Raw genomic sequence first — 25,969 nt, 5'->3', positions numbered from 1 at the left:
TTACCTAGGAAGAAACTGTTTCTTCAAGGATTTGCTGGAAAAAGGAGCTGTGAGATCTACAAGTAAATGTAATGCAGCTGTGTATCGGCTGTAGGTAGGTCTCTCTGTTCCACACCTGTAGGGCATGAAGCTGGAACATCAAGACAGTGCACCAGGGCACTCAGGTTTGGGACAGGGACATTCTGTGTCAAAGGTCTGCCCTGCTTTTGAAGCCTCTGGAGTCTGACAGGCAGCAGACCTAGAGTTCTGCAGTCACAGAAAGTCCCAGCTCCAGTCTGGTACATATTAATGCCAGTAGCAGAGCTGGGGAGTACAGTGGCTTGCCTTCTCAGCTGGCCCCCGAGCTCAAAGACCAGCCATCAGTATGATGGTGTCAATTTCCTGGCAACCTTAAAACAAAACTTACCACCAAAGCCAAGCAGCAACTCTAGGTCAGCAGATAACAGGGAGACAGAGCAGCCAAAGCAGCTTCCTCAGCACCTGTCAATCACACTACCCTGCTTCAGAACTAGGAAATGTAAATTGCTGAGCTACAAGAATGCTGAGACCTTGTAAGCAAGTGTGAATGCGAAAGAGCAGCCTCTATTACAGCTGCTTGAGGAGCACAGAAAGTCAGAACTATAGACTGCCTTCCAAAAGAGAAGTGTTCATTGTATACCCTGAACTCCTGTGAGCACGGACCAAATCATGACTGTGAATGGACAACATGGTTAGTGCTCACCGAAGAGCCAGCCTCAAATGAAAAGTCAGTTGTCGTTCACATTGAAAACTCCCTCAGGCTGTAAAGGAGCGGCACTACTGAACCAGTAGCTGCATGTATCGGGATGCGCCGCCATGCTGAACGGTACAGTCACATACCACAGCCTAACACATTTCTATCCTTTGTTGTCTGAACTCTTTTTTAATAAAGACGTCAACAATTAAGATGTGGGAAAGTTTACAGATTGATCTGCCCTCTTTGAATGGACACTCTGTAGCTGCTAAAGCACCCTCATAATATGCCAGTGTGTTGCACAGGGCACTGCTCAAGCTCTGCAGTCACACTCCATAAAAGTCTTCATGGACTGTCTCCTGGCAGTGTCACTGTACTTCCTGTAATATAAATAAACACTTTAAAAAAGCCTTTTAAGGCTTTTCCTTCCCTCCAGCTCTCACCCCTCAAAAGAAAGTCTTTTGACTTAAAGGAGAATAGTACTTCTTAAGTACAGACCGGTCAATTGTTAATTCAAGTTCAATGATTGGCTTTAAAGTCATTTCTTCCACTTCTGCTTTATATCTTTAGTCTTCTTAAATTTCTTCTGTTGCTTGGGTCCTCTTGCTGTTTCTAATTTTCTCTTCTTCTCACTGGGAAACAGGAATAAGATATCTGTTAAAAATACACTAGATTCCCATCCAGCTGGGAAATTTTTGTTGTCAAGGGGGGGTGAGGATCTACACAGAAATTTCTTCAGTCATTTAAACTGGTGCTAGATAAAGTACAAACGAGAGTATGACCTAGATTTTCTAGCGTCTTCAGATTCTCTAACTCGATTCAAATCTCTTAAGATCTTGATTTTTAGCTCTTGCCACTGCTTTCAAGACTTTATGTTATGTGTCCTAAAGGCAATTCATATAGGGCATCTGGAATTTAGAGTACTTAGAAAAAATATTACCACTGTTTTAAGTATACAATTTTGTTCCTGCACCAGATTCTGATTACAGCAAACATGACAGAGCTCTGATCTTCATAAGCACTGACAAGACTCTCTCATTTCTGTAAGGCTTCTGGAAACTCACAGCTTCCAGCATCCATGAAAAAAACCACGAATATGCAAAGGGTGGAATAGAGATCACATAATTACTTCAGCTGTCAGCCCCCCCAGAAAGGTGAAGTAAGCAAGCAGGCAAGTCCCAGCTATAAATCCCCAAGGAAAAGATGAGGAAAGACTCAACACTCATCGAGACAGAAGAAAGAAGATGGATGAAAAGGAAAGAACTGCAGAAACGCAGACTCAATATTTTGCAGGCTTAAGCTCACATTTGAAAGAATAATTCTTCTCTGAATTTGCATTTTCTCCAATGAGACTATCATAGGCTCCCACACCGTGTTAGCTCCCGAAGCAAATGGGACAGTTATGTGGAATGAGTTGTTCTTTAAAAGTGACCCAAGGGAGAAACAGTACCAACTTATGTGTGTGATCAGGATCAAGACTTAACTAGGTCAACAGAAAAAAGTTATGATAAGCAATTAAGTTACACGAAGACAGGACTACAGAGAAACACAGAATTCACAGCAGCAGTCTCACCATCAGAGGAACCACTGAGTACCCAGTAGAGCTCTTGGGTGCTCACACCCTAATTTCTCCAGGAATACTGATAATCTATTAAGGACACCAAGTTCATTTTATCTGCATTCAACTTTTCAGCTTCACTCTTTTGAAAAATGTTATAATAAAGCCAGCCGGAAAGACCAGAAAGATCTCTGTAGAGTATTTAAACTTCCTTAACCTTTTCAAACTGACGACGGAAGCGTTCTGTCCTGCTTTGCTCAGCACCTCATTCCATTCTTCGTCATCACCCCGGATAATATATCTAAGTGAAAAAGGTAAAGGAAAATCCAAGTAAAATTGCTAGCACAAAATTAAAAAAAAATAAGGTGGTCAAATTGTCAGGCACATGCTGGTCTACAAACAAGGCCATGCATCACCTGACCAAATCAGTATTTGGAAATACATACAAAACTAGAGTGGCAAAGGGATACAATAGCTTGTCACGACTCTGTCAGCACTCGCTCCAAACTAGGTCAATAGCAACCAACAATTGTCCCCATCCAATGCTAGTCAGTGTCGAACAAAGTTCTCTCAGGAGCCCCTATTGTAAACATGACAAAACTGTTCTATGAAAGCCTCTCGTCAGAAAAGTAGAGTGCTGAGTACATCGGTTATGAAAGCAAAAAATAAGGTCACAAAGGTTACACTTTCCATAGCAGTGGTGTACACTTCTACTTTGCCCACTAGATTTCTTAAAAGATAGACCTTCAATCACTACAGCTTTAAGCCTGACAACCATGATCAGATCTATATTCACTACATAGATTTCTTTATAAAACTTTGAGGGCTTTTCCTCTTTTCCCCCTCGCCAAAAAAGAGGAGAAGGATGGCTGCGGTGGTAAAGGAAGAGGATGCAAAAAGCAACAGCTTATAATGGAAAGTTAGCTAAATTAGCAGCTGCTCTTAGACCAGCAGTAAGCTTGAATGGTACGGTTTTTCTGCATCAATCTGGGAAAAACTGAAGATCTGCAGTCTTCTTTTGAAAAGAGAAATTACGGGAACAATTGCTATTCAAATAAGCTCATGTTCGTGCCCCTTGTCCGGGTGTTCAAGTACCCTGGAAGTTACATACAAATTTAAGTAGGTAAAGCAGTCATGTAGCAAAATTGAGTGGTTGCTCTCCATCTCACATTCTTGGAGACTTAGAATAGACTAGCCTTTGTTCATACAAGGCTGAACAATACCGGACAAAGCCTTTTCAAATCAAAAGCTCTGTCTCTTCTATTAGTTTTCTATAACCTGCATTGAAAAGTGTTCAAAATAGATTTTTGTCTCTCTGTCCTTATGGAAGAGAACAGAAATCTATTTCTGGGTGAAAAAAAAGGGAACGTGGTCCAAAATGACAAGCATTGTATGTAACACCATCAACTTTAAAAAACTGAATTAAAACTCAAAAAATTCTGGTTATTTGTTTTCCTAATGTGACTGACTTGCAAGACACTTCAAAACACATCCATTTTTATCCTTCTTTCAAACAAGACATCCAGAGATTCAAAGAAGCTTTTATTCCTTTTCTCAGATTTAATAGAGATTAATCTAGAGCCAAAACAGACTTTTCTGGGATGCCAGAATAGTAAATGGGATACATAAGACAAAAAGTGGGAGGAGGAGAGAAGGGAGAGAATCAGCGGCATGTGTAACCCCTGTTGGTCCAGAAAAAGAGACATCTGCTGACACTCCAAGTAAATTGCTGGTTCAGCAACTCAGTATCCTACAAATTGTCCAGCTATAAAGCAGTTAAAAGGCATCCGTGCACATGGTAATTAGTAAAAGCAGCTCTGGCTGGTTGTTCTTTTTCTGTTGGTTTTTGATTATTATTTTTTCTTGTTAAAGACGAGAATATTAAAATTAGCCAGGTACTATTCCCACTGGAGTTGCACACACAGCTAAGCGGGATAGCAGACAACAGGAGCTGGGTATCCTAGTTTGAGGAAACTAATCACTATTCGTAGAAGCATGGGAAGCTGTAAAATGAGAAATAGTCCACAGCCAGGCAGCTTGCTTTATTACTCCATATTATAGAACTATATTACTTCATATATGTACATACCGTACACAGCCAGGATCAAGACTGACCCATAGATACATAGTAAGAGCTACTGCCATGAATAATTTACCATTTAAGTGACAAAAGAGAACGGAGGTAAAAGAAGAATGTGCTCAAGCTCATGTCAGTGGCACTGGGACAGAGCTGAGAACTGATCCAGCATTCCTGTTTGCAGTACAGTAATGACGAGCCAGTGCCAACTCTAACAACAATTCGGTTGCACGGCTCCGCAGACAGACAGATCTCACTGCTGATCCGCTGAGACCCGCCAACTCACAAGCAACACGCAGCTTCCACCAGCACAGCAGCACACGCTTATCTTACCTGGCCACTGCTGAAAATACCCCCTGCTGTTTCTCATCTACTGAGGGTCTGGGATGGCGACAGTGCAACCACAGCCTTGCGCACAAGTCTCAGCAAGATGGGCGAGTGACCCGGCATTCAAACAGGTATCGGGGAAAACTGGATTTGAGACTTATACAGATAAATTCTTACTGTGTAAGGTCCATTTCTTTCAGCTTCCCCACTTCTTGCCTGTGTTTTTCTTGGAATTCTTTTGCAGCTTCTTCCTACAACAGGACAGCACAATAGATGCATTCATTAAGTTCTAAGTGCAACAGTGATCATGTAATGAAAGGAAAATGCCTTTCCCACTAGAAGAGAAGTACATCCCCTAAAACAAATCCCAGATGATCCCGAAAAGCTTATCTCCTTTATGTAATTACATTTTTATGTTATTTGTATACGTATACTTGTAATATATAACTCCAAGAATATCTTAGTAGGTTCTGCAAAAAAATCTATATTGCAGATTAACAAATCATGACTACAAGCATCTAACACGAAGCTGTCAGGTTTTAACTACTGTAAAGTGACAGACGTAATGTGGAATTCTTTCCATCCAAGAAAACTTAGATTACAAGGCTTCTACACCCATGGGAACTCCATGAAGTGTTTACACATGTATGAAGAAGAAAGTTCATAATTACCAAATCATCATTTAAAGATTTCAGTGTTGGCTCCATTACAATATCCTTTGTTGCCACCATCTGTTCCTCCACAGCTTTCTCCTGGACTGTGTTGAACAACTGTAAAAGAAGTAAGCCAACACATGTAAGACTTGCTGATGTTTCTTCAAGGTTATTGCTTTAAAATAAGAAATACTCTCTGTCCCCATGAAACTCTTCTAACCTTGCAAATATTATCAGGCAGTCATTTATTCCTGATGCATGCATTCCATCCTACTGAAATAAAAAAGCTCAAGGCTGCTTCCTGAAGGCAGAATTATATACAGCTTTTATAAAAAGTATAAAACTAAAATCAGTCAGCACTCTACATTACTCGCATAAATGTAGAGAACTCGTAGCTTACAACATACTTTATTAATACAGTAACATTTGGTTAATATTTGCAGCTAAAAGCTGCATATTATTTTTTTTTGTATGTTATTTTCTTCAATATAAGGTTGTTATGCTAAGCAAATCACCTCTCCAATGAACAACCTACGCTTGAATGCGGAAGCTTTGGTACCATATCCCAATTCTTGAGATGGTACCATATCCCAATCCTTGAGAACTGCAGGACCCAGACTCGGCAAGCAATTGCAAGCAGTTGGCAAGCATTCTGTCCATCTCACCATTTGGCAACTCATCATGTTATTCACTTTATCACAGACATTAGAAAGAAAGAAAACCAGACCCAGAACTTTCCAATTATTTCACTGGAATTCAAGTCTACCTCTAAATGACATCGGAAAAGTTTTTTTCAATAAAAGTTGAGATGCCACCAATCCAGTGAACAATCATAAACAAATGGCTCAGGCTCAGCTGGCAACATGGGTCATATGCTCAAGCATTTTGGTCAGGACATTGCAACATTCAAAACCAGAAGACAAGCAGTATTATTTGGGAAAACACTATATAAATCAATGTCATAAATACCTGCTTTTTCCACTGGGATTTTCCCATCTTACAAAGAAGTTTACGGTCAATTATTTGAGATGTGTTAAAGATGCACAGGCTCAGTACTGGAATCACTCTTAGGTCTGATACAACCAAGACAAAGCTTGCCATGATGCTGTTACCTGAACTACTTTGCGGACGATTCTGTTGAAGAGGCCCATCAACTGACTGCTGGGCAGCTCTACCTCCTTTTCCAGTTGGTCCAGAGATTTATGCTGTAGGCCAATCCCCAGAAAAAGGGCCTGAGGAAATGACATATATTTCAGTTACAGAGGCTTTGAGAGCAAACAGAAATACGCAAGATTGACTACACTCCCCACGTTTTACCAAGTCCTTGCTCTACTTGAGTAGTACAAGGCTTCTCTGGTACAAGCTGAAGTTTTGCTCAGATAAACTGGAACACTCTTAAATTATTCTGTAGGTAGCAGGTGCTGTTCCATACTTCCTACAGATAAATACTTTTCTCCTGAAGTACAGTTAAAGAGCCAGAAGATTTTGAGGGGTTTTGAAGCCACAGTTCACACCATATTACAAATGCACGGAGTACTTCACTGAACACACAACAGAATACGATCCCTACAAATTTTATTCAAAGCAAATGCTAAAAGTGGAAGAACACTACAAGCAGGAGAAATCACAAAGAGGACTACAAAACGAGCAACTAACTGAAGCAAAGTTTTTTTTTTAAGATGATATGAAACAGGAAACTAGTCCAAGTATACATTTAAAGAGAGGTGAAGCATGGCTTGTTCTCACAGTGATACATACCGACTGTGCAGCAGAGAGAGAGATATCACCCATCTGGTTGAGAAAAAACATCCTGGCAATGGTAGGTACCATATCCATGATGAGATGATAGTCCACCATGTTGCGAGAGTACATCTCTAATCTTTTCAGGTCATATGGGATGAAAACTGATTCTAATTCAGCACGGCTGATGGCTGATGGGTACAATAAGAAGATAACAATGTCAAGACTGTTCTTCACAGCTATCCAGGATCTCAGTTTTTTAACAAGTTCCTTTTCACATCATTGAGTAATGGCCAACTGCTATCCCATAGGTTTACTTCCCAACACCTTTCAGAATTCAACACAGTAGGTACAACACCGCTATTCAGACTGAGTTGGTTATTCAAAGTCTTCTCAGACAGACATACGTCCATATAAAAAACATTGCAACTGTCAAAACAGACCAGCATATCAACTCAAAGATGCCAGAAGGACTGAAAACAGTCAGGGCTGAGAAACAGAGTCTTCAACTATCTTACATTGGCTTTGCTGTTAAAGAGCTTCATTCCCTCGTAGCAGCAACCAAAACTCTTTCACCAAGACAGATACTAAAAACCCACAAGACACAGTTTACCAAGTTCTCTCAAGAGGACTCCTCTCTGTAAGGCATACTGAGAAAACAGCAATTTGCTTTTAAGTCAGAAGTGACTGTTAGAGCTGTACTGCCTGGCCCCTTTTTTTATACTGCCTGTGTGTTTCCCCCAGCAAGAGCTGCACTGAGCCAAATAACATGCAGTTGAAGTAAAGCCTCTGTCCTAGAAAGACATCACATTCCAACTTCCAAATTTCTGATGACAATGTTCTTCCTAAGATGCTAAGCAAGCTGCTCTGCCTACTGACCCTTGCTATTCAAGGCTTCCCTTTTAATTCCATGCTGGATTTGGCAGATGTCAGTATCCATCCATGTTTTGTCATGCACTTAGCTGTTACAGTCAAGAGCCCTCTAACTTTGGGTAACTTAAAACTTCAATCAAAAAAGCAGGAAAAAAAACAAAACAACACACCAAAACCCCACCACTACTCGTTTTCAGTGGCAGAAAATGTCCTCTTGGCTTTCACTTGGAAATACAAGCATTTTTCTGGATAATAGGGACAAAATGCAGTAACTGACCAAGATCAATTCACGGCATTTCCCAAGAGACATTACACAATGCATGTATTTGAGAACTCTGATAATACATAGACTTCAAACTGCAATCTAACTGTACATTGCGAGCCAGGGTACTCACGTGGTTGTGGCTGCTGTTTGATATTTTTGTTCTGTAGAATATTCAATGCCAACGAGGGAGAGAATGTGCTGAATTGGTAGGAAAGCAGAGAAAGGAACCGCCTCCTAAAATCTACAGGACAAGAAGATAAAATAAATTACTCCTGTGGACCTCTAGAATAAATATCCCAGAAGATTCTTCTAGCACTGGCAAAATCAAAGTTACCTTTCCAGAAGGCAGTAAGCCAAGTCTCCTCTTCGCTGTCCTCTTCATTCAGCGTCTTCAGCATGATGCACGAATGCTCACCAGTCAGGTCATTCTGACAAATAAGATATATTTCCAATGATCCCTGTGAATCTTTTGCACTCTATGCTTAACTGAAGAAGGCAAAGGTCTTTGAAATCAACAACAACTACTCTTGTATCAACTGCTACTGGTCACCACTACCTAATGTAAAACCTATGAACTTCTAGAATTTGATAAATCTCAATGCTGAGGGATTTTGGCTTCTTGAAGTAACCAGTAGCCACCAGTATTGCAAATTGCAGGTACAACTCAAAAGCCAGAAAAACAAAAGAAATATGCAGTGGCATGGGACAAACAAATTATTCTATCCAAAAGTACAACTGCTAGGGCTATTTTTTGTAAATACTTTGAAAACCAAAGAGCAGTCAGTTCAAGGGCCACTTGCATATTGTACAAATGACATATTCATAACCCTCAACAGCTGCACCTTTGCTCTAATTTTTAAGTGCAAACTACTTAGAAGAGCACATTCACAACCCTAAAACTTTAGCTAACTATAGGCCCAAAGAACAAAAATCAAACATAAACCAAACTCCCAACGTAGTCTCAGAAAACTTTCCTGTCCGAATCATATCTCACAGAAACTAATGGAAAGATGCCCAGAGATTTCAATTGGGCTGGATTTCATTCAGAAACAGTATGCTACTTACTGGTGTCTGCCTTAGATAAACTGGCACAAATCCAGCACGTTTCCAAAACCTGGGGAAAGGGAAAAGAGAAAATGTACTAAGAATTATGGAGCTACTGATTCTACAACCATACTTGTGGTTAAATGCAATCTCTCTACTGTACTGTACTGTCTCTAAGATATGCTTCCTCCTTTAAAACAGGGAAACGGGTTTTGACCAATAATATCACAGGTTCCTAAAGGAAACCCTGGGGATGGGCTGAGGATTTACAGTTTACTTCAGAGACTCTGCTCATCATGAGTGATGATTTTTCCTGGCAACTTCTAGGTTTCAGATAGTCACTTGTGGGCCAGAGAGAATCTCAGACTGATTAGCAAAATCCTGCTGATGTCCCTTCCCATCCTCCTGTTCCTTCTTGCATCTTAGTTGTGAACTGATCCTACAATTCATTTTGCTCAGTAAAAGAAGGACTGGTATAAAAAGACCTGCTGAGACCAAACATATGGCATCCCAGACAAAAGAAAGTAGCCAGGCCCCAGAACAACTGCCACTGGCAACCTTCCTCCACAGACTATGGGATGACTACTCATCAGCTGTGCAGGATATTGCAAATTTCAGCAGGAATCCCTACATTAGCACCTCAGGCTCTCCCTACCCCACTACTTGTCCTTCTTTTATCTATCCCACCACAGCAAAAACATAATTAAAAAAGAAATAGTGAAACACTTTATTCTCCCCCTCTGCCTAGAGAGGGATCGTTCAAATGAAGACAGACATGTGAACCATTGAACCACTTGCTTTATAATTTGCAAAGATTAAGACTATTTCACAATAACCATTCAGTTCTGATGCTCTCCTGCACATGAACTTTGCAGCATGTCTGCCACAGAACAAAACAGGCTGCAGTCTCTGTATCTGAAATGCCAAATGGCACCCAGGTGTCTTAACGTTGTTCCAAACGAGGCAGTCACAAATTGGCTTCCACCGCTCTTAACTTCTGTTGAACTCAGTCTCATGTGCTTGTACAGCACACTCGGTCCTCTGTAAGTTGGAGTAGGCCAGCAAGAAACCAAGGTTTTAGGTGATAAATGACTGCTGTGCTTTTAGGCTAGAAACAGGAAGAACCATAGAATCATTGGAAGGGACCTTAAAGATCATCTAGTTCCAACCCTCCTGCCATGTGAGGGGCTTCTGAATTCAGAAATTCTCCATTATTTTGAAACTGTCTCCAAAACTATGGATTCACAACTTCCCACACTGTGGCTGAGAAAGTCTCAGAAACCTATATTTTATAGAATTTGATAATATTAAAAAATATCACATTTATTATAAAATTGTATGTTTTTATAGGAAACTATGTTGTAAGGTGGAGATAAAACTTAAGAAAAAATAATAAATAAATTATTTACTGCTGCAGTTACTCAGTTCCTCCATGGTAAGAAAAGCAAGAAGAAGCTGCAGTTGCTGGTGAGAAACATTTACATTACTCAGGAAACTAACTAGCTTTGAAGTCAGCAGCAGCTCAAGCTTCTACAGGTCACAGGAAGTAGTATTTAACTTCTCCCTCTGTATTACGGGCTGTTCTTATTTCTCTAGCCTGGAAAAACTGAGCAAATAAAGCTAGTTAACTGTTTAGAAGGGTCACAGAGACAACAAAGGGTATGTGTTTGCCCTCACAAGGAGTTTGAGGAAAAACTACCCTAAAGGATGCACTTAAGATCAGCATCAAGATCAAGAAAACGTCTTACAGGAGAAGTGGGCTTGGACCTGTCCCAGTTTTATAAGCAAAGTGAAACACGCAGAGATAAAGAGAATGTCCAAGGGCTAAAATATCTGTATTTACATCTATATACATTATGTTATTTATATATATTATACATAATATATATTAATACATGTAATTTATACAGTTATGTTTTTGCACTGGATGTAACTAGCAAATAGAATAATGTCTTACTTGAGTAATCTTGGTGTTAGGCCATAAGATACTCCTAGATAGTCCAGGTTTTCAGCTTGTCTCTCGCTCAGTTTGAGAAGCAAAGGAGGCAAATCTTTCCGAGGTTTCACGACCTCTTCTAATAAACTGACAGTCTGAAAGAGAAAGTGGAAATGGGTAAGCAGCAATCCTCACAGAAATCTGCAAATTAAATCTCTTATTCTGTATAAAAAATAAATTAGTATTTCCTCCTTACACAGAGAAATCATTATTGAGACTTACAGTGAAAAACAAACAGCTTAGCATAACAGAAAAGACAAGAAATGCACTTAGCTCCATACCTCACTGCTTACGGTTGCAATTTCTTTTGGCTTTTCAATTGTTTTCTCTTCCAAACATGGAAATTTGCCTTCATAATACATCTGCAGTAAAGTCAGAGCTCTGCTGCCATAGCCCATCTGTGAAGTAGGAACAATATACTATAAGCAAAAAGATGTATCTAGTTTTTAAGACAGGGCAACAACGTTCTTTAACAAATCCACTGACAATCATCAGTGCAGAGATCCCTCATTCACTGCAAAAATGCATTTTCTTTGCTACATATCAGCTCCTGGAGAAGGACACTACAGAACCTGGATGTCCAAAATCAGAGAGCCCAGTTGGTAGTTCAGGACTGTGTAATAATTCCTAGTGCTTAACTCTGGCACTCAGAACATGCCGAACACCAGTGTGAACATTTGGTAATCTCACAATACATATCACTGGATCTTGATTGAATACTGCTGCTTGGGATGCTGGCATGCTGCAATGCTGCAGAGTAATTGTGGGAAAATAACTGGAGGGGAATGGGAGAACATTGTCCCCCAAAATTCAGCTACGTCTCAACATAAACTGTAATATCAGAGACACAGTTGCTGCTCCCAGGGACAAACAAGACCTACATAATATCCTTGAAATGTGGAATGGAGTGATACGGAGGTATCACGGCTCATCCTTGTTATCCAGGATAAGGAATAACAAATAAGGCCTACGTAATACCCTTGAAATGGGGAGTAGAGTGGTACGGAGGTATCACGGCTCATCGCTGTTATCAGCGATAAGGGGCGCCTGGTGAAGATGAAGATGAATCACAACTGCTGCCTCAGCAGTGATGGTGAAATCGTGTCCTTTAGCTACCAAATCACACCTCCACCCGCCTCTGAACTGCGACCACCCCTCACGAGAGAAATTTACACCAAGCCTAATCAAGTTATGTATGACTAGAGTCACTCAAGCTCCACCTAAAAGAAATGAACACGGTATAAAATGGCAAAAGACAAAGGGCATGTTAGGGAGAAGTCCTCCACCGAAACATCCGGGATCAGTCGACGGGCTGAACCTCTCTTCTCCCCACCAAAGGAACACCTATTGGGTAAGAACTTTGTGTTGTGCATATTTACTTACTAACACCTTGCTAGCTGTTTAGTATTGTCACTGATCAGTAGTAGTTTTATATTATCACTGCAGTATTTTAATTAAAGTTGTTTTTGTAGTCAGTCACTATCACTGGCTATCTACAAATCTATATTCTGTCATGAATGAAATATATATACACATTTCCGGAGACATGCCTCCTTATTAGGAGTTTGGGCCAGTATTACTGCTGTTAACCTATAGGTGGGCAAACACCCTCCGACTAACTGTGGCTGCCAAGGGAGGGCAAGGGGAGTTGGGCTCAAAGGTCTCGTGGCATTTGGGGAAACTGGTATACTAGCCAGAGTTATCTTCTTGTCTATTGGTGTTGAGTCTCACGCTCTGACTTGGGGCGCTGATAGACCAGTCTTTGACCGCTTAACCTAACAGTAGTGACAAGAGCACTGGTTTGCCACCCACCCAGAGGAAAGCAATGCCCCTCAGCCTGCTGTGCCATCTGTCCACTTCTGTGCATCTGAATTCACTCTGTTACTACCGCTGGCTCAGTCCTCAAGCTTAAAATGCTGAAAACTGGAGCAATTGCAATGTCTGCCCTGCTCTTGAACTCTGCCTGTACAGTCCTTCTCATGGTACTACTGCTGACTATTCACAATAACTGGGTTCCAAAATACTTTACCCCCTGATAATCCGGATGAACTGCAATACGAACAACACGCCCACCAGAGAGGCCCCCAAAGTCCGGATCTTGGAACTGCGTAAGAGACAAATGTAAATTTAAAAAACACAGATGGGTACTCTGGAAATAAGAAATAATGCTGGACTATATCTTGAGTGTAAGTACACAACCAGATCATTCACCTGCTCTGAAACGGTCCAGGGAATAAGATCACCAGAAGCTTTCTTTCCCCTAGAAAGGCTGTTCATGATAGACTGACGAGAAATCTCTCCCTCCATGCATACCTGCCACAAAAGGTAAAAGACCATTAATGGAGAAAAAGTGTTCTCTCCTTCAGTTACTTCACAACAGCAGAATAAAAATTTATAGTCAGTTGCTGCATCCATTATGCAGTATTGACATTTCATGTGATACCTGCTCTGCAACACAATGAGCAAACATCTGTGTGCCAAGAAGCATGCTCTGCTCCTAAAAGCTCTGTCTCAAAAAGCACAGCAGTGGGCCAGCCGGGCCGTGCTGACACACCAGGCATCACACTAAGGTGCAACAGAAGCCTGAAGAGATTAAAGCACAGAAAGCGCTCTACGCATTTTCTGTAGTCCATCAACAGCAAACATAAAACCTTGTCCCACCAACATTTCTCTTTAAATGTCATATGTTTTTAATGTAAATGGGAATTTCTTTTAAGAAACAGTAGATTTAACTAGCTGTATCAAACACAGATAATTAAGAATCTGTATTCTTAAGGAAGGAAGGAAGCATATAGTCAGATATTCAACAGTGAAGGGCTGAAATATTTCTACATCTCTAAGCATGTATATCTAAGGAGTCTGTATTTTTGCAGTTCTACTGCAAATAAAAGGTTTCTGCTAGAAACATGGGATAAGCAGAGTGAACCAGTGAACCAACTCTTCTTGCAGGAAGCTGAAACAGAGGACAAAGTCATCTCTTGAAACAGCAGTTCAGCTCCTCAGAAGGCTTCTCAGCACAAACACATTGTGGAGACTGGGAAGTCTATGCAAAAGGATCAGCATCACAACGTACTTATACAGCAATTAGTGTTAATGAAAGAAAGTAGAGGGGAAAAAATAGCCTTAATACACCATTGTAACACACAAAAAGACACAGCCCTAAGCTACCATCTACTCCTAGATAGTACGCTGCTGTCATAGTACTCTGATAGTATACACTTCTCGCAGCAAAGTACTGCTTCATCGTTGAAAAATTCACTTCATAGATACATGCTGCTCTCTTACCTGAACAACAGCAAGTACTTCTGGTAACGAATTCTGGGTAGGTGGAACAGGTGGCAAAAGGCAAAAAAGATGATGGGCAGGTGCATCAGATAACATCTGGAGGTCATTGGGTGAGTTCTGGTGGGTAAAGACATATCAGAAAGTTGAAGAATTACTCCATGAGAAGAGCTTCAAAGATCAGTAATGTTAGTAGCTGACTTCTAAACAATCCTCTATTTTCTGAATTTAGGGCTATTAATAAACCTGGAACTCATATAATAGTGATGGATGAAGACGCTCACAGGCAAGTTCACAGCTGTCATACTACCAGATAGCATCTGTTTTTCTCAAGTGAAACCTCTTGCTCTCTCATATGTATGGAACTGAACTTTCCATTTTTATATAGCTACTTATCTCAATCTACCACACCTTAAATAATTTTTTTTTTTTGAAGTGTCAGATATTTAGAATTTACGGACTTCACCACTCACATTTACTAGACTATGGTCTTCAAACCTTGAGATGAGTTATTACTCTTTCCAGTAATACTTCTCTTTTGGTTAATTTGAGGCTATTAGAATACAGTAAAGAGAACTGCAAAAGAGGTTCATCACTGATACTATTCTGACAAGCTTGTAAGCTCATCTAGAATTTAGTCTCCAGAATTTCTCAAGACAAAAATATTCCAGATATCTGTAAATGCAGTGTATTCAGCCAAGACCAAGGCAGAGATCTTCTCAGAGAAGGGAGAATACAGATCTGTATACAAGAAGCAACTGAAGCTGTTCAGAAAACCTCAGTTAGGCCAATTCAATTAGACTGTCCTAACAAGCACTGCTACCTCCACAAAATTCCTAGCTGAAATTTTGATAGAAGTTGCACAAGATTTACCTTGTAGTGTGAAGCCACATAGAGCGCCATCAGTCTCTGCAGAAAAACTTCGGATGCTCTGTGGTAACAAAAAAGCGTGTCTCTATTTACATAGTATCTAAACAGAGAGGTTAAGGAAACAACCTCCTTCGAAACAAGGAGAAAGCTTCGTGTTGGTTTAGGAGTAGTATTTTCAATACAGCGTTGAGTTACACACTGGCTTGTGCTCTGAGATTCTACAGCTCCATCTATGAGAATGAATGACTGGGCAGTGCTCATAGCTTTCACACTCTTCATCTGTAAAACTAAATCTTTTATAACTCCAACGAGGACTTCCCTTCATTCAGCCCTTCTTAAGTATTGTCTCTGCAATGTAACTGGAGTTTAGTAATGTCCTGGTAACACACACCATCAGACTCATAAGGCAGCAGTAAGAGCTAAACTCCAGAATTATGGTCTTAATAGACTTTTGCCAAAAGATCACGTCCTGAGGTTATCATTTAGCCAGAGAACCCACTATTAACCAGCTTGAAAAAGCCTCCTTCGCCTGAAAGCAATGTATTCTAACCAGAGCACATTTGAGTAAGGATACAGGTCACAAGCCTCAGGAAGCGGGCAGCCGGAGATAATTCTTGTGATGTTGAGACAGTCCAAACACAGCAGATCATTTAGCCACTTTTCAACTGGGTCACCAGGGGCATATCTGATTGACTCGTGGAGGGAGACTTCATGCAACGTACGAGCTGCAAACAGATTTCAGAGAAGAACATGTAGTGTTGGACGTTACAGCTAGCAAAGAATCCAGTAGGATCAGTGTCCTTCGAGACAGGAGACTGGAAAATCATTACTTGCACAGCTTTCATTCCTTAATAGTCTTTACATCTGAATATCATGAGGAAAAAACAGAGGACAGTTCCTTTATATTCCCATACCACTACCTTCCTACATCTGCAAAGCACATGGGATGCGTGGGACACCCACAGGGCTTGCCTGTCAGCAGCACTGGACATCATGGTTATATGCTGCAGTCTAGAACACAATGGAGTACCTGAGGTGAGTTTAGCTGTAGCTGTAGCTTTGTTCTCTGCTGTCAGGGTGACTTGGGTTTGTGCACTCTGTTGACGGAGCTGCTGAATGAGCTTCAGAGATAAGGATCGACCAGTACCCTCATACCTGAAATGCAGAAGACAAAAGTCTGAAGCAAATCACCGAACAGCTATCCTGAACCATGGGGAAGCTCCAGCACAGAACTAGGCTGCCCTCCAGAGCTATGTGCCATTCTCAGGCCTGTGATGGCCCCAACCATCTGTGAGAACCGCTGCTTTTTGATGTTCTTGCACACAGAGGACAGGGCAGCCTACTCTTTCACTTTCTTAGTCTCATCATATTGGAAAGAAGATGTCATTCTTCCCTCTCTCCTAACAGACTGCAGAATCCTGTTCATATATTTGCTCCTTGTAGCAGAACAGAAGAGCGTTAAGTCAAACATTTAATGAATCCAGAGTGAAACCAAAGGAAAGCAGCAAGTTCAAGTACTCACTCTTGCTTATTTTAAGTTATTTGACAGATCAAGAATTAGCATGACGTGATATAATAGTGTGTAATTTAAAAAGTACTGTAAATACAGAAATAGTCCACTGGCATTTGCGCGACTGCTTTCCCAAGGCAGACAGGTGCTGCTCAAGCCTTACCCGTTGATTGTAGAAGCCATGAAAACAAGATAAGGGCCTAGCAGGTTTTTCACCAGGGGTAGAGGAATGGCAGCAGCTTCATCAATCACAACAAGTTCAGCTTGACCCAGTTTCACAGAATCAGCGGGGTGTATGTACTGCAAGGAATGGGAGGACACCGTCATTGCCAACAGTTTGTCTGGAAATGAGTGAAATGTCAGAGCTGGCAAAGCTGGAGCCCTGAAAAGCTGGTTTTTGTCCCTGTTCTCCACAACCACCAAGCCAGAGACCCAAGACATGAAAATAAATGGCTGGGAAGGGGTTCATGTTACTCTAACAAGGACTAGGTCATACATCTTGTTTTGCACACGTCCATACAAATTTATCTGCAGAAATCATGAAAATAAAGGAAATCTAATCACTAGAAACATACGCTCTTCCTTCAGTTTCTTTCACCTTCCTTTGCTTTTATTTCAAGAAGAAACCCACAAGCAATTAACAAGAGAGCTTTGTAATCTACAAGTTACCCACAGAAAGAAGCAAGATACTTTGTGAAAGCCACTCACCAAGAAAAAAAGCCTGCTTTGAAGCAAAATCACTCAGGACAGTTATGTATCACATAAAATGAACATGCTTAAAATCAAAACAGCATCAGTAAAGCCAACATTTATGAACAAAAAGTAGAAAGGCAAGAGTGCAAAAGAGGCCAGTTACCTGAATAGTCTGTCTGTGCTCCTTGAACACATTCACTCTGACAACAGCCTTGTTAAACTCAGGATTTAAAGACTGAACAATCTCATAGTCCAGATGTTCCTGAAAGAAAACACTGTTAAACAGTATGGACAAGCCAAAATCTAAGAAAAATATCATCTACCATTATCATCAAAATAAGTTTGCTAAGAGTACACCGTTATTTCAGACTCTAGTTAAAAACTCTTACAACAAAAGCTTCAGAGGCCTGAGAACTTATGTTAAAAACTATTTCACAAAAAAAAATTCCCAACTTAAAAATAGAGAAGGAAACATAACTGTACTATGATTCACTTTTGCAGAACATTATTAAAAGGGCTGGCAGGGGCAAAAGCTGGTAGCTAATACATGTAAACAGAAATCACAGATGAGATGCAAAACCCTTCCTAAACAGGAATATTGTGAAAGCACTGTAAAATAGTCTGCTCTCCTTACCTGATACTGCAGTGCATCAAAGCCTTTAAATATGAACTCAAAAAGAGTGTGAAGGTTATCAGGGCTTGGAGATGTGACAAAGATATTGGAGTAACTGCACAGAAAAATAAAACAAGAGTTTAACTCTTTTTTCTAACGAATTCTACATACACATACTAAGAGGGGTTGATTTTACCTAATATCCAAAACACAGCAGATACCTTTAGACACTTAGAATCATAGAATAGTTAGGGTTGGAAGGGACCTCAAAGATCATCTAGTTCCAACCCCCCTGCCATGGACAGGGAAATCCTCCACTACACCAGGTTGCCCAAAGCCTCATTCAACCTGGCCTTGAACACTTCCAGGGATGGGGCAGCCACAACTTCTCTGGGCAACCTGTTCCAGTACCTCACCACCCTCAATGTAAAGAATTTCTTTCTTATATCTAACCTACATCTGCCCTCTTTCAGTTTAAATCCGTTGCCCCTTGTCCTATCACTACACACCCTTGTAAAAAGTCCCTCTCCAGCTTTCCTGTAGGCCCCCTTTAGATACTGGAAAGCTGCTATAAGATCACCCCGGAGCCTTCTCTTCTCCAGGCTGAACAACCCCAACTCTCTCAGCCTGTCTTCATAGCAGAGGTGCTCCAGCCCTCGGATCATCTTTGTGGCCCTCCTCTGGACTCGTTCCAGTAGCTCCATGTCCTTCTTGTGCTGGGGACTCCAGAGCTGAACACAGTATTCCAGGTGGGGTCTCACGAGAGCTGAGTAGAGGGGCAGAATCACCTCCTCCGACCTGCTGGCCACACTCCTTTTGATACAGCCCAGGACACGGTTGGCTTTCTGGGCTGCCAGCGCACATTGCCGGCTCATGTTGAGTTTCTCCTCCACCAGCACTCCCAAGTCCTTTTCCTCAGGGCTGCTCTCAATCCATTCTCTGCCCAGCCTGTACTTGTGCATGTACTTATCTCACTTTATCTGTGATTATTTTGATTTTTAAAGATTGAGGTTTTTTACTACTATAAATAGAAAAACTTGAATATTGGTATATGCAGCAACCAAAATATATAAGAAGAATAAAAAGGAGCGATGTAGGACTGGAAATAACTATATTCAGATCCTGTCTCTGTCTCTTTTTTTAAAAAAAAAAAAAACCCAAAACTCATGGATGCAAATAAAGCCTGGGGGGTAGCGGGGGATCACTCACCCAAAAGCTACTGCTCCAGCAATAGCCAGTCCCAAAGCAGCAGATTTACCACGTCCCCTGGCTGCTGTTAATGCCACAGTGCTCCGCAGAGTCTTCTCAGAAATGGCTTCAATAAATTTCAGAACTGCTTTTGCCTGATGATCAGAAAGGAATTAGAAAACAGAAATCAGCTGTGTTTATATTGCTTTCAGCATTACTTAGGCTAACCACTAGTGCATGTCTTCTTTCCTAGAACAGGAAGAAGGAAGAAAAAGACAAGATGGGAGAGCTGAACATTAAAACCCAGAAGAAAATTGCTGATACTGTCATTGAGCTACCCTGTCCAAGCAATCTCCAGGAAATGCTCTAAGACTGCACCCATCAACGTTCACACAGAGATCTGATTACATGTAAGATGAGACACAAACATCAGTACCTAAGGTGACCTGTCAAGCACAGAGTATCTCAAATTTAAACACCACACCAACCTGATCCAGGGTTTTGCAGCCATCCACCAAAACTCCTACAGGCTGTGTATCCTGCAAGCTCTCCTTCAGTTCTTTCAGCTCCAAGTCCTGCGGCTGGAGGCTATCTTCCTGTAAGTACAGGATTTACCATAACAGAATTAGTAAAGGAAACTTGGGCACCACTATACCTTTGTGATGTCTTCTGATATCCTTTATCAGGCAGAGAAAGATATTTGGAAGGAAATGTTACTACAAGTTGAATATATTCCCTACAAACAGAAAAATCCAAATGGACAGATAGATATTTAACACTATTATTTTAATACATCTTCAGGAGAACGGTTACACAAGAGGTGGGTATCCTGGCTCCCCTGAGCTTGGAGGAAAAAAGGAAAGGATTTTTCATTACGTGGTAACTGAAGAATGCCATTGCTAGGAAGAAGAGATGATAGACAAATTTTCTGAAGAATTTAATTAATTTTTCAGTCTTCAGGCTATGCCAAAATTTTATGATCTTTGTTATGCCTGTCATACGAGATGTACGTATTGCCACACAGCAGGAAAAACTAATGCAGCAGCAACAGATGACTTTAAAACCAATATCAAGATTTTCAAAGCCAAACAATAAAATTGAACACAAAAGCAATAAATTTTAAATAGGAATAACTTCTGATTTTCCTAATTGTCACTTAAAATTCCAAAGACATCAGTCTATCCATCCCACAGATAAGCATGTGTGCTGCTGTCGATATTGTTATAATGCTAAGGGGTTTTTGTTTTGTTTTTTTTAAAATCAGTGCTCTGTTAAAATGTTTTTACCATCTCTCACAAAACCTATGTTGATATTTCTTAGGCCACACAAAACAGTTCAAAAGCTTAAAGCTTTCTATTTAAAACTAGTTCCATTTGACGTTAGTTCACAACTGAAAGTGATAAAAGGATACATTCCTAAGAGTGTGAACTATACGTCTGGCTTATATTCAGTGAATGTTTCCCATGATGTGGCATGCCTAACTCAGAAACTGAAACAACTACCACAGCTTCTAGGTACCAGGTGTCTCCTAAGCTTGTAATATATGTACTTAAGAAGTGTTTTCCCACCCTCCAACCATCAAAAGGTCTTTTTATTTGTCTCATCTCAATCATCCATTGGCTTGAAACCTCTCTATGCTCTTCTGAAACAGCAACCACAGCAATTAAGCTCCACCTTGCTAGGCTAAACAGCAATACAGCAAACCAACAGACACAGACAAGCACAAAAAACAGCTGTGGCAGGAAAAAAAACAAGGAGGAAAAAAAAGACAGCTTCCCATGCTTTACCCATACCAGCTGTAATTTTTGCAGAACATTCTACTGCCTGTCTGCAAGATCATTATTTGATATAAAACAGGGTGAAAGGAAACCCTCCTCTCTTTTTTTTCTTTAACACACCGTGGTCAACTCAGACCAATTTCTCCCAAGTAAAAATGGCTGATGCTGCTTACTGACCTGCGACTGAGGAGGAACAGGTGTGATGTTTGCAACATGACTGGAGATGGGCAAGATATTCAGCTGATCATCAATCACGATGCAATTCTTGCACGAGGCCAGAGACAGGATGAACCTGAGCAGTCAAGCAAAGGCAACTCAGTAAGAGCGCTACCAACACAATTGCATTTTGGTAGTTAATTTAAGCTCTTTTCTAAACCCAGACACAGTATTTACAGCTACAGCTACTTACATTACTCACCATAAAATCAGGATCATCCATACAAAATCGATACCCACTTACCAGGATGCCTCCAAAGGAAAACGCTAACTGAAGACTATCTACCAAGAGAGCTAGAAAGTGACCTCCAGTGCTTAAGCAGGAGGTAGCTGCATAAAAGCATAAGACATGAATCCACAGCAATTGTGACAAACGCTGAACCCCAAAGACTGCAGTCAGTGCTGGTTTGTTCACCCTTCTAATTTCTGACTTCACATAACCACCTGCATGCAATTGTCCTATGGCTAGAGCTAGGGCTCACTCACTCAGTAAGAGCTGCTTATTCTACACAACAAAAGCAGAGAAAACACCTTTACAAGACAGTTCTAAAACCACAGAGAATACTCCACACTAAGCAGTTTTATGTTTTACAGCAGTGCAGTAAGTATCTGAACTTCGGTGCATCCGGAGCACATGTTTCTACAGAGCATTTCAAGAAAGGGACTCAGAATAGTTTACAAACTTGGGCCTACTTACATATACCCCCTGTAACGTATACCAAAATTTTGCATACAATTCCCCCAACAACAAACTGTATTCATTTCCAGAACAGTACATGAAAACTTCACTGAAGCAACCAAGAAACCCTATTCCAATGTAAACCTACATGATGTTTTCCTAATATGAGTATATGATGTTGCTCCAGATGCTTTTTTTGGGCGTACAGTCTAGATCCTTTACATTCTTAATAACTTACCTCTCATTAAACCGTCCTACTACGTCCTGGTGTGCTTCTGTTCTATATCGAGAGTGTACATCCTGTAACAAAAAGAAAAAGTCAAACTGGAGAAGCAACAACAGTAACAGTGACATTTACAAGATTGTTACTCATGGGACAACCCAACTTCTTTTCCACTCTTGCAGTCTCCCTTCCCATCAACACTGCATCCCAGGATTCTGATTTTCTGTTTGTTGTGAAATAGACACGTTTTCCAAATACTTGTTAAAAATGTATTTTTCCCACCAATAGTTTTCACAATGGTCTTATTTATTCCTGCCTGACTTAAAAGTCAATTCTGTCATGTACAGAACATTTCAAACACCTTGGAGATGCTAAGAAAAAATAGTCTATCTCTTTAATTCATCTACTAGCTTTATTACTAACGGAAAGAGTTCCTGCTCTAGAGGTAAGTATATTCAGTGTGAATAGGTCATATTTAGAAATATACAGTATTTGTGAAACTGATCTCACCTAGCAACAAGTCATAAAACACTCAAAAGGCCTATTTATTACTTCACTTTCTGTCAGATGGGCAGACAGCATAAATACTTTCCAAAACTATTGTTTTGGAAGAACACAGTTACATTTGCGAATGACGGGTGTTTATTCCTTGTAACTTAGCAGCATTTCAAGATGCGCAGGTTGGCAGAACTGCCTAAGCATAAGACACATTCAATCTGAGATGAATGAAGGAGCAGAAAAGATGATGGAAGGAAGATCATAGCCCATAACAACAGCAAAACATAACCACTTAGCATCACCACAATGTACCCGTTCACATAAAACAGATGCATTACACTGAGCATACCATGGTCATTGTATAGAGCTGCTTCAGTGAGTTCATAGTTCTCAGGAGAATCACCACGATTCCACCTCCTTCCACTGTTTCAACAGTTCTAGCTAGCAGGTTTGGAGTCAAGGCTTCAAAATCCTAGGAAATACATAAAACTTCAAAGTTGCCTAGAGTTCTCCAGTGCAACTAGCCTCTTCTAAAAGGAACAGAAAACCTAAAAACATTACTTCTCAAAGTTTAATTCACACTTAACATTTGCATTAACCAACGACCCTTTAAAATTCTACCAACAAGACTATCTCGCCCTCACAAAACTTTTAAGATATATGAGGCCATCGTAACTGAAACAACAGAAGCAACAAATACTATTCCTGCAGCATTTAAAGTGAAAGCAATTGATATGAGTGCAATGCCCTTTTTAAACCAAAAGTTTAACTCCTTACCTGAAGTACACACATGCCGAAAGTGTTACCAAGAATCTTATGAGTTTCATTGTAATAGCAGTAGCGAATGTTTGTGGCTGCTATAAATAACTCAAAAGGATCATCATCCTTTATGTTTAAAGTTCCACTTTTAATCTTCTTCTGTAGTTGTCTCATCCTCTTCTTCCGGTGGCTGGAGAACAAAATAATACAGAAGTTTTCTTGGAAAAAGGTTTCAGAAAAATGCACTCAGGCCTACGTTCAAGTCTAACTGGAAGTCAGAGCTCAGTCTCCAATGAAAAATACCTTGGATCACAATTGCTGCTTTCATGATATGTTCGCATGTGCCTTCAGCCCAAAGTAATGGATATCACACGGAACTAGCTCTTTTTGCAAGACACCGCTTGGTTGGAATCATGCAGTTTCACGTAAGGCTTCCTTCCTGACTTTGTGTGCAGACGGTAAGTACATACACAAATCTAAGAATTAAAATTTTAAAAGCTTTTCCAAAACGAATGAATTCTAATGCTTAATCTGCATTCAGTCCTAAATGTCACTGAGGCTAAAAAAGCTGAGAAATTAAAGTTTTGGCCTTTTAAGGTTAAAAAGGTGAGGGAGAGATTGGTCCCAGACAACAGAGTTAGCATTAGAGCTACAGAAAGAAACCAGAAGTATCTAGTGCCGATGTCAACTGTGTTATGAAAGCCAAATTTTAGTTCTTGAAGGCCAAATTTCCTGTAGCTGCTCCAAGAACTAATCTTGTTTCTCCTTACAATGGAATCACGCAACATACACTTAGCAGGCCAGTCATGGAGCTTTTGCTTCACGCAGAGCAGCAACTGCAGCATGAGACACAAGAGGTATCTTACCTGCTAAAGCCCAGCTCCTTTTTGTAACACCATAGGACAGAGGGTCTGGCTTTCACAGTTGCTTTAGACAACATATGATGAAGTATAACCACCTGCCAAAACACAGAAACGTTCATGAACAACTGTACTCATGAGCTAACACTGAAGAGCAAGACATTTTTCTATACTTGATTTTACAGCTATGTTTTCTACAGAGCAATCCTGTGCAAAATAGAAGGATCCCTTGACACGTTGTGAAGATTACATTCCTTTTTACACAGACCTCTGTGTCCGTGCCTTCTCCAGGGCTGCACGATATTGAAGACAATGAATTATACCTATCATTTCCTTAGCACTCTTCTTTGACAGAACCACTAACAACCACACAAAGAGAAGGCGATTATTCCAGGCTAAATACAGTTCCTGGTATTTGACTCCATACTACATTTCGCAGAATGTGTTTCAGACTTCTACAGTTTAACAAGATTTCCTTTTGCACTTTAATCTTCTAGTGGGTTTGGCAACTCGCCTCGTTGCTATGTAGCCTCCACATTCAGTATGCACGCTTGCTGCTTTGGAATCAAACTCAACAGTGAAAATACTGAATACAACCAGACTCAGGTTACGTCCCTCCAGAACTCACCCATCTGCTTCAGCAGTAAATTAATGACAACTTTCTTCTACTGCCACCTGATGAACTCATTATTTTCCAAGTGTTTTTTTATAATTAGTTTATTTTACTCCACCAGGAACTGGAGCTAACTGAATTTACTTATCTAACGTTAGGGCTTTGACGTGCTCTTCTTCCCCTTTCTACTTAAAAAACACAAGTCTAGAGTCTCTGAAGAGAAACGAGTTTATTGGTTAATTTCTTCCATGCAAGGGTACCGGGTAGGTCCAGTCCAAGTTCTGGCGTGGTGACATCGGCAAGATGACCCAGTACATAAAACGTGGCTCGAGTGCAAAACCTAACATCTTACAACAGAAACGAGACAGAAAAGAAGCTCCTGCTAGCCTGGAAATTAAGTACCTTTTGCAGCAGTCAAAGAAAAAACAAAACAAAACAGAACACACACACACAAAAAAAAACCTAACCCAACCACCACAACTGTTTGCCTGCATTAGCTTTCATTTCATGCTCGCACGTTTCTCAAACACGAGACGCTGAGGGACAAGGTCTCCCAACCCGTTTCTAACACAACACCCCGTCGCGTTTCCGCCCCGCGGTGTCACCCGCCTCACGCTGAGGCGCGCCATTGCTCTGCCTTAATTCCGTGCGGTTAACACCCGCTTTACAGAGGAAAAAGCCGGTACCGGGGGATTACCTTTGGGAACAGACCAGCCGTTCCCAAAGGCTCGGTTCAACATTAACACCCGCCCCGCTCCGCGCCCCGCCGCCGGGGCGAGGCCCTCCGCCCGCCGGGAGACGGTTACCTGGTCCTTGCCGCGGTCGCCGACCACGACGAAGAGGGTCCGCTGCCGCTCCGCCACCCCGTTCTCGATCAGCACCCGAATGCGGTTGTCCACTTTCCGGCGCTGCATGGCTGCGGAGCGCTCGGACCGTCCCCGC

General features: G+C 40.9%; 1 protein-coding gene across 1 annotated transcript; it reads right to left on the bottom strand.

The window, feature by feature from the left end:
• On the bottom strand, positions 1-25,941 carry NAT10 (N-acetyltransferase 10). Its single transcript, XM_086613069.1, has 28 exons — positions 25,834-25,941; positions 24,421-24,512; positions 23,573-23,744; positions 23,145-23,267; positions 22,313-22,374; positions 21,357-21,471; positions 19,890-19,997; positions 19,423-19,556; positions 18,235-18,328; positions 17,764-17,862; positions 17,071-17,207; positions 16,428-16,552; positions 15,972-16,122; positions 15,401-15,497; positions 14,531-14,647; positions 13,457-13,558; positions 13,275-13,349; positions 11,527-11,643; positions 11,207-11,340; positions 9,271-9,319; positions 8,540-8,633; positions 8,336-8,446; positions 7,086-7,258; positions 6,440-6,559; positions 5,346-5,444; positions 4,852-4,925; positions 2,488-2,571; positions 1-1,344 (listed from the first exon to the last, which is right to left on the bottom strand). The coding sequence occupies exons 1-28, from the start codon at positions 25,939-25,941 to the stop codon at positions 1,251-1,253; spliced, it is 3,060 nt and encodes a 1,019-aa protein (XP_086469195.1). The 3' UTR covers positions 1-1,250.
• Positions 25,942-25,969: the final 28 nt, after the last annotated feature.

The sequence above is a fragment of the Tauraco erythrolophus genome, chromosome 6 (genome assembly GCF_009769465.1).
Source record: "Tauraco erythrolophus isolate bTauEry1 chromosome 6, bTauEry1.pri, whole genome shotgun sequence".
NCBI classification, from domain to species: Eukaryota; Metazoa; Chordata; class Aves; order Musophagiformes; family Musophagidae; genus Tauraco; species Tauraco erythrolophus.
This window is presented reverse-complemented; position numbering and strand designations above follow the sequence as displayed.